The sequence below is a fragment of the Lutra lutra genome, chromosome 7 (genome assembly GCF_902655055.1).
Source record: "Lutra lutra chromosome 7, mLutLut1.2, whole genome shotgun sequence".
Lineage (NCBI taxonomy): Eukaryota > Metazoa > Chordata > Mammalia > Carnivora > Mustelidae > Lutra > Lutra lutra.
The window spans coordinates 103,826,083-103,838,283 of NC_062284.1; the positions used below are offsets into that span (position 1 = coordinate 103,826,083).

A 12,201-nucleotide genomic window follows, 5' to 3' on the forward strand; every position below is an offset into this window, starting at 1 on the left:
CATCACTCTGCTCCCCTCCCAGCCCTGCCATTTAATAACACTTAAAAAGGGTTCTTTTACTTAGACTCCTGTACATTTCCTTGAAAACAGAGAATACAAATTTGGGGAGTTTGAGCCCTAAGGATAAAGTAGATATAGTTTCAGTGGGCCCATGCTCTGTTTAAAAAAAGACAAACCTGAATGAGTTGTTTGACAGTTCAAAATTGGGAGATTTGGCATAAAATTCAGGATTTGGGCTTTTTAAAAAGTTAAAGTTAGCAATAGTGAGCTGCTACTGTCACATGGCGGCCGTTTGCTGGAGACAAGCGACTGATGCTCATGTTAGATGGCATGGCTCACCAATTTGCCACAGTCCTCATTCAGTCCTTGTGCTCATTTGGATTTTCACCCCTGGTCCCTGCATACATTCCTGAGGCTTTTGGGTCTCAGAGTGATTTACAAAACTGGTGTGGCAGCCCTGAGCTGCCTACAGTAAAAGTCTCCAGTGATAAAAACAAAACAACAACAATAAGAAAAACAAAACAAAACAACCCCCCCCCGCCAAAATACCAACCCCCCCCCCATTCAAAGCAACACTTCCTAAATAATTCTAATAAAGACAGACCTGATTCAGAACCATAAACATGCTCAAAGACATGCTGGGACAACAGAAAGAGCACTGCGCCTCTGAAAGTCAGGGGCGCCATGGGCAGACAGCAAGAATGGAGAACCTGCAAAGACTGGGACATCCCATGGGAAACTCTCAGCCTAGGGTTTGGAATACTTAGTAGGAGGTTAATAAATATTTGTTTCTATCTTCCTAAGAGCAGATGCAGAACACAGCAAGGAGGAAATGGAGCCAGAATAGTGTAATGCAATGCACAAAAGCACAGCAGGCCAAGAGAGGAGGGAGGAGGTAATTGTAGCCTAGAGAGCTGTAGCAGCAACAGAACAAGCCTGGAGAAGTTCGAATGACAGAGCCAAGTACTGTAATAACAGGGGACTGTGTAACCATGGCATGATTCGGATAGATCTTTGCTAGTCACACATCTATATGGTAAGTAGAAGCATAGAATACATAGATGAAGGCAGCATTAATCAAACAGAAAATTCAGACAGAAATTCACATTAAAACCCTGGTGATGAGAGAACATTCAACCCGTTAGTGAAGACTTGTGGGTTAAAACTACAACAGAATATATATATTAAAAAATACAAAGAATATATAAAATATGTAGAGACACTGTATTCAGTTGAAGTATATAATTTTTTATAGTTAGCTGAAACAATTCATGGTTTAGATTTTGTGTGTGTGTGTTTGGCTTACCAATGGTGTGGCTCTAGTTACTTTGGAACAATTCATTTCTAAAGCCTCAATTTTAAAAAATCAGTTAATAACCAAAGTAAAACTTTCTGAAGCGTCATTTTACCATAGTAATAACCTGTCAGGGAATGTCAGGCAAAGGGTGTTGAACGGCAGGATGGAAGGTTACAAATGTAGTCATTTTTTTTTCTAGCCCTTTCCTTAGGGTCATGGCTAATCAGTCATTGTTTATGCATAGGGTAGCTTTTGCAGTATTTATTTCTCTAAATATTATTCTCTAAATATTTAACAGTCTTGGGAGGCAGTGACTGGCAATAATATGGAGTTCCTAGTAGGTTATGAGTGCTTAATAAATGGTAAAACAATAAAACCCTGCATGATGAAAAACAGCAGTCAGTAAATCTATTATACTCTAAACCATTTTAAAGCCATAGTAGTAACTATTTAAAAGAGCATTGTAAGCAAACACAGTGGGTTGACTACATTATGGTAATAAAGGAACATTGATACTCACTAAAAAGTTCACCCAGGTAATTTCCTCTTAAATTTCTTAGGGGAGTGAGAGACGGTATGGGAAAAATGGATGGAGTATGGATTAAAACAACAACAACAACAACTTTTTTTTTTTTTAAACCATGTAGAACCCTGCTAACAACAAACCAGGTAACTACATCCTATGCAGTGGTAGGATGCTCCAAATGCCTTCAAAAGTCAAAACTCTTCTAATTCAGCACCAGTTAGCAAACCCCTGCAAATTTCTAAATGTCTTCAAGCTTTGAAAGACTTGGTTTTGGAAGAAGAGTTACCCAGGTGCACGAGCGCAGCACCTCCAGATGTATGCCGCTATACAGTGACACGGGGAGAGCAAATGCTCTCTAACCGGAGAGGAAGTTCTTTTTTTACATCTAACGGAACCCGGGACTGCTAGGTTAGGCTCGGGAACCTTGACTATTGCGTTTCCGGGATCCAGTGCAGCCTTCAGCTGCTGGAGAACTGGACTGCAAGGGCTCAGAACCCTGTGCTTTAAGTTTGGGGAAGGAAGCGAGAGGGGGGAAAAAAATAGAACTGTTCCTTTAAGAACTTCCTTTCCCTTTTACTCTATGTTTACATAACACGGGGGCCGTTCCACCGCGGGGCCCGAAGGGGGCGGGGAGGGGGGCGCGGGCCGCCCCACACGCCTGGGGGAGGGGGCGCCGGGCGGGTCGGGGGCTGCCCGGCTTCGGGCGGCTGGCGCGGCAGCTCCCACCTGCCCGCGCGCGAGAGGGGTGGCTCCGTGGTCCTGCCCCCGCCCCTCCCCCGCTCGCTGCCCCCGCCCCTCCCGCGCTCCTTTTCTCCCTCCCTCCCTCCTTCCCTACGCGGGGTTCCGGCGGCGGCGGCGGCGGCGGCTCTCGGCGCGGGCAGGTCCCTCTGCTGCCCAGTCCCATTTGTTGCCGAGTCCGGCTCGGAGCGGCAGCAGCGTGCGGAGCTCCCGGGAGCGCGGCGGGGCAGCCGCACAGCCACGACGGAGCAGCCGCGGGACTGGCCGCCCCGCGCCCCCTTCGCCGCCGTGCCCTTCCCCGGCGCGCTCACCCCCTTCTCAGGATGGGATTGTAGCGGAGGCGCGGACTCGGCGGGGATCGCGGCGGAGGAGGCGGCGGCGGCGGCCGATCGGGGCTCCATGTTTTCCCCTGGCCAGGAGGAGCACTGCGCCCCCAATAAGGAGCCGGTGAAATACGGGGAGCTGGTGGTACTGGGGTGAGTCCCGAGATCTCCGCGGGGGCTTAACGGCGGCCGCCGAGTGCTCCGGGCTGGGCGGCCGCAGGGCGCCGGCATCCCCGAGCGGGGCCAGCGGGGTGGCTCGGGCGCTCCCTGGGGAACGCCGGGGCTCTTGGGGCGGCGGGGCGGCTCTGGGGCCGGGGCGGCAAGCGCCCGGGGAGCTGTGCCCCCATCCGCGCGCGCGGGGTGCTGCAAAGACCGCAGAAATGCGCTTTCCCCGCGGAGGACGGCGGCCGAGGAAGTGGCGGAGTGGGGTCGGCCCAGGAGAGGCAGGGACTGTGGCGATCCCGCGTCCCGCGGGGCGCTGCTCTCAGGGACAGAGTCCTCGTCCTTACCGGGGGAGAGGGAGGGACGGACCCTTGCTCGACTTCCCCGCGCGCCCTGGGTCAGGGAGGGCGCGTAGGGGCAGGGGCCGGGGCCGAGGCGCCGCCGTCGTAGGCACCTCATGGTGTGTGGGGAGACCCCCCCCAGTTGACGAAGCTGAAAGGCCGGTGGGGCCCGGTCCCCCGGGGACCCTCTGCCGGGTGGCCTGTAATCCCGGGTCCCGGAACTCCTAGCGCGGCGCTGCGGGTTCGGCCGCCGCGGGCGGCGGGATCTGCGCGGTGGGCGTCCGCGGGCAGCGCTTTGCATATTGTTATGGTGACCGCCGCGGGTAGCGGCAGCCCGGGGGCAGTGAACTGTCTGTGACCCGCGCGGGCAGGCCGGCCCTCGGCTCTCCCAGGCGGGAGTGTCCTGGAGGGGGCAGGGACACGGCAGCGCCTGCCGGGACTCCGGGGTGCCGGGCCGCATCCCCACCGTCCCGGGCCGCGGCCTCGCTGCTGTTCTCCCGGCGCCGGGGAGCCCGCCCGCCTCGGCTCCCTCTCCGCTTGTGAAAACCACATTTTGAAGATAGTAATTATCTACAATCGTTAAACGGCAGCAATTAGAGACTTCATCTACTTCCTGAGTTTCCTTGTGACATTTCTATTGTTTACCCTTAATAAGCCGGGAGAGAGGCTTCGCGGGATTAAAGTAGGATAAAGTGGGCAGTGAAAGGGGAGCAGAATGGGGAGAAGGGAAATGCAGGAAACTCGGGAGTGGGAGCAACTTGGATTTAGCATTTGGAGAAGAAAGGATTATTTTCTCCTTTGGATGTGTCACTCTTGGGAACCCGCGCTTTTGTCCTTCTCTGTTGAAAGACCTGTATTCAGACGGTCTTTGGTGCTGATAGGTAGTCTTAGCCGGTATATGAGGAGCCACGGGTAGGGAAGATCTCAGCGAACTCTGAAAAACGTTTTTTTTTTTTTTTTTTTTTTTTTTTTTGTTTGATAACTGAATACGTTGAAGTAAGTGCCGACTTAAAAATAATTTTGAAGAGAAGGATTTTTAAGGGAAGCTTCCAGACACAGTACAGCTGGAAGTTGTCTAGTTCTCCTCACGTTGTTGCTGGAGTATTAAGTGGAGGATTATTGGAAATCTCATTACCTATTTTGAAGTTTGCAGATAAGCGGTTTTTCCCACCTGCATCTTAATTGCGCTGAAGAGACAGATGTCAGGGTTCAGTGGAAGGAGAGAGGAATGACAGGGGGAAAGCCCGAGGTTAGCTTGTCTTATGTAACCTCAGCCCAACCTAATTTTGTGGAGTTTGGTTTTGTGTGTCTGGCTTTCAAGTGTGTTTAACATACTTTGTAAACCCGACGCGAAAGATTAACGTACTCCAGAGCTTTATTTCATTATGTCCTTTTGAGGAAATCATTGTGGAGATGTTTCAGAAAAGTGGTGTTCAAGTGGGCCTTGGAGAGGTTTTGTGTTTATAGCTGCAAATGCAGGGCGTTCCAAAGCCGTGGGAAGGATTTAGACCCAGGATTGTCCTGGTATCATAGGCTTATTCCAAAGTAGGCTATGTCAATGTGTTGCCCATCACACGTGCTGTGTCCTCAACTGATGGTTTTCCAGGAGACACTAAGTATGACATAGTTGGCAATTTACCATTTGGGGCCAGACACCTGATACGTGCCTGCCCTGCTTAGGTAGTCAGGATCCTGCACTGAGAAGGAGCTCAGTTTAGCGTGGAGGGGCGGGCATCAGCAGAAAGAAACATGTAAACAAATGAATAATATATGGCAATCTCAGGTGTTGCCAGGCTCACCACCAAAGGTGGTTAACTTGCAGAATATCTGTGCTAGGTAGGTATTGCTTTCTTGAACTGGGAGGTCAAGGCAGGTCTCTCTGAGAAAGTGAAATGTGAGTTGACCTCAGACTGCTGAGAAGATACTTGTCAGGTTATTGAATACTTGAGAAGAATTCTGGTCTTTTTTGAGGGTAGATTTCTGACTCTTTAGAAATTACAAACACACCGAAGAATGCCGGGGGAAATAGTGAGTAATAGGTAGACTTGAAAGAGACCCTATTTATTTGTATCCTACTCTCAGGACTTGAGACAGTGCCCTGCCCCCTTCAAACAATCATAACCGTCAAAGAATCAATATCAACTTTGCATATCTGATCATTTGGGACATAAATATTGATAGAGAATTTCTAGTAGGTTTTATTGATAAAATTAATCTTGACCTCTAAAAATGATCAATATTGATACTGATATAAGCTTTTACCTTTTTTTTGTAGTTGTACAACTACCTTTCTCTTCTAAATTTCTTCTTTTTATCCTCTCTCCTAAATTTCATATTAAAATGTTAGAAATCCTGGGGAACAGACTGAGGAACTATATACACATATGTGTATATGTACAGACATACACATATATGTGTATAAATGTATGTGTGAAGAGCTATATATGTATCATGTCCACATCCACATGCAAATATGTGTCTTTTCATGTATTACACAATATTAAGGGACTTGACAGGTAGTTAGGGTGTTAATAGGGTTATCACCTTCTCATTGGATTAGTGGAATTTCATTATTTCTGGATTCTAACCAATAAATGTGTCATGCCACAACCCTTTGTTGTGCCCATTGCATGATTCAAGGTAGAGAAAATGACTGGTCTAACTGTCAGGTCTTTCTTGCTATTCATTGTAAAGCTGGCTGGCACGTTGAAGTTGGGGAAGCATGTCTGGATTTGAGAGGCCGTTCACTTTAGTGGGGAGAGCATTAAGGTACAGTCGGGAGACCCAGATTCAATCTCTGCTTTCTTGCCAGCTAGCTTTGTGACTTTGGCTTAGTCTCTTACCCTGTCTCTGCTTTTTCAGCCATAAGGAAGTATGATTGGGTTAGGCCATCTTTAAGGATCCTTCCTTGTCTGTACCCTGTAATATTGTTCCTTGGTTCAAATGTGGAAAATGCAGTTAACATTCTGTGTGTTGGTTTTGAATACTCTTAAGGTGATGGATGGTGGCAGGAAAGACCAATGCAATCACTTCTTTTGAAGTAGGTATGTGCAAAACAGGCATGTAAGAAAAAGTTGTAATGGTGCACACATATTTGTCTCATTTGGTTATATGTGAAGACATTCAAATTTGGTAAAACTTCCTGTTCCAAACTTAAGAAAAAGCAATAATGTTTTGCAGTTAAGCTCAATAGGCTGGAAAAGGCAGCATAAGGAAGAGATAATCTGGGTAGGGCTTTGGAACTGGAAGGGGCGTAAGAGGTGCTGGTATACATTTAGCCCTTTTATTTTACTGAAGAAGAAGCAACCTAAGGTTCCTGGCAGGAAGGAGATTTGTTCAAGTTCATAGCTGAGCTGGATCACGGCACTGCCCTGGTCACTGTTTTCCCACTTCAGGACAGATTCCAGCAGGGCTGTGAGTTCCTCAAAGCTTCAGTTTTTTTTTTGTAACTTGCACGAGGGGAGCTGAATCCCTTTCTGTTTTAGTATATGTGCTGCCCAAGCAAGCACCTGAATCCCTTTCTGGATTCAGTTTGAAGCATGCAGCTCTTGTGCTGACTAATGGCCCATCATGGTTTTTTGGGAAAATATTGCTTACTCTTAGTTCCCCTCACCTCACAGTGGAATGGGTAATATATTTTGCAAGGCTTTAATTTTAATTTGATGCTTCACCAAATGTATTTTTTTTAAAAGATTTTATTTACTTATTTGACAGACAGAGAGAGATCACAGTAGGCAGAGAGGCAGGCAGAGAGAGAGAGAGGAAGAAGCAGGCTCCCCGCTGAGCAGAGAGCCCTATGCGGGGCTCGATCCCAGGACCCTGGGATCATGACCTGAGCCGAAGGCAGAGGCTTAACCCACTGAGCCATCCAGGCGCCCCTTCACCAAATGTATTTTTATTGGCTCTCCCAACTAAGGGTTTTTGGGGTCTTCAGATAGAATTCAGGAAATCCCTGAACTTGGGATTGGGGAGGAAAATGCATCTCTATTTTCACTACAGTCAGATTGAAATTTACAATTTCACTCAATTAGGATAATGGGCAGCAGAGAGAACTGCTGCTTGATTTGCTCCTCACTGCATTAATACAGAACTGCTTATGTGGTTGTATCATAACTTAAAACTGTCTTGATAACTAAGCGTAATTATCTTCACTTGTAATCCTTTGTATTTTATTTTATGCATTTAAACCATTTTTCTGAGAAGGGCTCAGTAGTCTTTACCAGACTGCCAAAGGGATCCTTGGCACAAACATGGGCTAAAAACCTCTACAAAAGAATGGTTATGAATGTGACCGAAAATGAAGTATTTTAGTGGAAACTGATTGAGGTCTTCAAAAGGCTAAAAAGTCAGGGATGGGGTGGGGTGGGGGAACTTGCCGTTTTTTCCTTTGGATGGTGCAGCATCTATCAGGTAATACAAAGAAGGCAGTTCCTTGAAGAGTTTATGGTCTTTATTTTTTAAAACAAGCAGCTCCCGATTTCTATATGCTGTTTTCGTTTTAACCTTGGCGCCTTGCCTTTGCACCCCTCCTTTTCTCATCCTCCTCTCTAATTTGGGCCCGAAGACTTCAAACACTGGTATCCTTTATAGACTAAAAGGTCTTTGAACTTTTTTTTTTCATATAGGAAACAAAATCTTTACTGTCACTCAGCATGTGGGGTGATCTGAAGAGACAGATCTGTTTGTGTGGATGGAGTGTCTAATTCTGTAGGCTATTAATGGTCATGATGTTACTAGCTTTGGGTTGCTATATTTTCCTTAACTAACTTTAGCCTTGTTTGGAGTATGTGGCTGTCTGTGTGGTTTCTTGTCTGACTTTCTCAGATTTACTGGTTTCCCTCTTTAACACATCAAGACTGACACCTTCATTAGGACTTTCATTTTTTGGTTTTATTTCGTCATGGGATCCGTATTTGGGGATGCTTTATATAAACAAAAATAAAACCGGGTTGATGCAGGTCCCAGCAACTTTACCAAACACATTTTGTCCAAGAGATGAAACAGACACACAAAACACTGAAAACCCCAAAACATCCCAGTTGCTGTATTTGAGGGAGACCAGTATTGTTACACTGGGGCAATGATTCTGTATCTGTAGGGATCAGCAGCATAGTGTTCCAGAAGTAAGTTAGGTGGTGCTGTTCTTTGGCTTTTGAATGGCGACAGCAGCAACTAGGTGGACCTCATTGGTATGGGAGAAAAATAACTGGAAAGGAAATTTGAGCATTGTTTGATTTAAGTGAAGATTTCTCCTGGGGTATGCAGAACCTATTTTGTAAAAAGCAAAGTGAGGGTATAAATGATTCAGTTATTAGTTCTTCCTGAACTTACTGTTATCTTCAGCTTCTAGAAAATAAAATGATAAGAGCAGAAAGTGCTTCATATTTTTTAGCTTTGTTTAAATCAGCTCTTCTCAGCCATTGTCTCAAACCACCTCATAAGTAATGATCAGTGTTGAGTTACGGGTCCAGTAATTTATGACAAGGAATAAAGTGTTGATCTTTCAAATGATTCTGAGATGTCCCTTTAATAATGTCATTTTTCACCCACTTGCTTTCTGATATGTTTTCTCAAGTGGGAGAGAAAGGGGTGGAGTTAGAGCAGGCAAGCCAGGAATGTATTCATTCCACAAATATTTATTGGGTGTCTACTCTTCCAGGCACAGGGAAGTCAGACAGGACAATCACGTTCCCTGCCCTCATGAACTGCTATCTGATTCTTGTCACAGCTCCTTAGTGAATAGGCATTACCAATATATAGTACATTGATGGATTCTACAAATATTTGGGCATCTACTAGTGTGGGATGCTGAGCTTGGCACTAAGGGATGCAGTGGAGAATAAGGCTGGGATGGTCCCTGCCAGTTTGAAGCCTACAGTCCAGTTGGAGAGACAGAAAGCAATCTACAGAACAAAGGGTCACCTAACACCGTGCCCAGATGGGAAGAGGCCAGCCAGGAGGAGGTGAGGGGGACAGAGTGCTCTTAGACAGAGGCCACACTGTGCTCCGAGACCCAGGGGCCAGTGTGCCTGCTCCTCTGAGGAACAGAGAGAAAAGCCCTGCGTGGCTAGGAAGAGCAGTTGAGTTAAATACATGAGAGATGAGGATGGGGGCAGGTCATAAAGTACTTAGAAATCACTGGAAAGATTCTGGACTTCATCTTGGGGGCCATCATAGCAGGGTTTTCAGCTCTGAAAGAGAAGTGGAGAAAGCACTTCTATGAGGGGGGTTACAACCTAGGTAGGAGGAGAAGGAGGTGGAGGGAATAGCAGTTACCACCTCCAGAGCCTCCATGAAACAGACAAGGAGGGAAGAGAGTGTGAGCCAGTGAGCAGCTACTTAGTTCCAGATTCTGGTTCCCGTCCTCTGTCTGGAGCTCGGCGTATCTGGCCATTCATGCAGTGTCAAAAGTACTGGCTGGGGACCAGCGCTGCTCCAGTATTGCCCGTGAGGAAGCCCATGAGACAGCAACACCCCACCGGGGCAGGGGGGTTACCTTTTAGCGGGAGTGGGGTACTGTGTACACAGGCAGGCAGACAGCTGGCTAAAACAGGTGCTAGGAAGAAAAGAAAGCAGGATGAACGGGAAGAAAGCACCTGAGTAGGTAGGGGTGGGGGACTAACAGGGTAAGGAGCTAGAGATGAGGCAGAGGGAGGCCCTGGTAGGCTAAATAATCAGGAAATGCTTTTCTGAGAAAATAATCTTGTGTCCTCTGAGAGTGCCCACTTTTTCAATTTTTATTTCCTTTTTTTTTTTGCTTTAAGCCCCCCTGAGTGGGTTCCACTCTTAAAGCCAAAGCATTCCAAGTATTATTCTAGTGAAGGAGGCGGAGTATGTAAGCAAATAACCAAAGGGAAAAGAGAAGTGTAAACAAATATAGGGGCTTATATTTAACTAGAGACAAACGTGGTCCAGTCCACTGTGCTCTCGCCGTGTGCCCAGAGTGGCGACTGTGTTCCACTAGAGTTTGTCGAAATGGTCTGGTTTCCCCTTGCAGCTGGCCGCCGGAGGGCAGGGACCTTGACTTGCCCTCCCTTGGAGTGCCAGGCATCCCTTTCCAGGTGTGCAGTAGGCACTCGCCAGGGACGGGGCAAGGGTGGATTTGTGCGGCACATTCCCATGCCCCACTCGGCACCAAGCAGCCCTGGGGCTCCTGGCATGGTTTTTGGGATCTGGAAGCAGCTCTCCCATTCTGTAGCACAGCTGTGGGTTGTGTCAGCAGTCCAACCCCCCCCCCCCACCTTCAGGGCCCAAGTTCAAGGCTCCCTACACTGCTACCTACACTGCTAAACTCGGACATCAGATATGCCAGTTTCCACTTTTGTTTGTTTTTCTTTTTGTCAGTCACCTAACAGTCATTTTGTCACCTGCAGAAAGTCCTGCCTTGAAGGGAAGCAGGCCATCTGCTTGGATCCCACCAGCTGCTCCGAGCGGAGCTGCATTGCAGTGTGCCTTGGTCGCATTGAAAGGCTGTGGTCATTAGCGCCTGTTAATGATGGCTGGAGAGACCACGCGATACAAGCTTCTTGGACGAGGCTTGTACATAATACATATGCAGCGGGCCATTTTCAGCATCAGGTTGAAGACGGTGGCAAGTCATTCTTGACTGAGGTTTTATTTCCAGCCATCCACATAATGCCTCTCACCCTCAAAACGTTTAACTCTGCTCGTTCCCTGCTTTTGTGCTCATGAAGGCTCTCTTTTGAGGATAGGAATCATTATTGCAAGTGTGGTACTTCCATTCTAATTGGTACTGGCTTAGCAGAATCCGGCCAGAGCAGGCGGCTGTGTGTCTGGCTTCGAGGCTGTTGGTGTGAAACTGCTGTGTACTGCTACCAGGGGCCCCTGAGGAACCCCAGAGGCCCCTTCTCCGTTCCCATCCCTACCTGGGATTCTGGTGCTTCGTCGTGCCACATGGTCATAGAACACTCTGTGGACAGTCAGAACTTGTGATGGGAGAACAGTGGGGATTTCTGGAGCACTTGATTGATTGGCTGGTTACCTTGCGGAAAGGCCCTTTCTGCACAGTGACCATAGACGCAGAGGAGTGTGCCTCATGCCAGATCACCAAAGATGACACAGACAGCTTCATGCATTACAGTATGCATTAGGGTACATTAGAGTTCACACCTGTGGTTTGGCTGCTTTTGTTATTACATGCTCATGGAGAGAATTCAGAATGAAATCTGTACTTTTGCTCGGCTGCTACATATACGGTATAGAGGAAAGTTATTGTACATATAGCTGTACTAAATGTCAGCACTTTATGCTTCTCAATATAGTTTTTTACACACCTGAGCTATTCTATTTAATAAACATTTGTTGGTTTGGTGCTTGAAACTCTCCAGTGGGGAAATTGTACTGCATGGCCGTGTTGTTGAGGCAAACATGACCCAACTTTCCCCGATGGTCTTGTAGTGATCAGGGAAGAGGAAGTCAGGGTTTTGACTTAATCCTGTGTTCCTTCCCTGTTGTCTTCAAATATGATCCATAGTAGTTCCCTGTGTGTGTGTGTGAGAGAGAGAGAGAGAGAGAATGAGAGAGAGAGAGAGCACGTGTGTGCTGGACCTCCCATCAGGAGGTGAATCCCAACCCCCTGAATCTGGGCTGGTTTTGTGATTTGCTGTGAGTGTCCATGTGAGGGAAGTGACACTTTGTGACTTTTGAATGTTGCCTTAAGGGGTGTTGTAGCTTCCATCTTTGTCCTCTGTATTAGTTTGCTAGAGCTGCCATCACAAAATACTGCCGATGTGGCATCTTAAACAACAGAACTTTATTTTCTCACAGTTCTGGTGGCTGGATGTCCAAGATCAA

The 12,201-nt window shown here is 47.3% G+C and overlaps 1 protein-coding gene across 1 annotated transcript in view; it reads left to right on the plus strand.

Moving 5' to 3' along the window:
• The first annotated feature begins 2,635 nt into the window (after positions 1-2,635).
• PELI2 (pellino E3 ubiquitin protein ligase family member 2) overlaps positions 2,636-12,201 on the plus strand; it is a 194,508-nt gene continuing 184,942 nt past the window's right edge. The window contains exon 1 of the mRNA XM_047737114.1: positions 2,636-3,037. Coding sequence (XP_047593070.1) covers positions 2,961-3,037 — 77 coding nt within the window. The 5' untranslated portion in view covers positions 2,636-2,960. The remainder of the gene's footprint in view (positions 3,038-12,201) is intronic.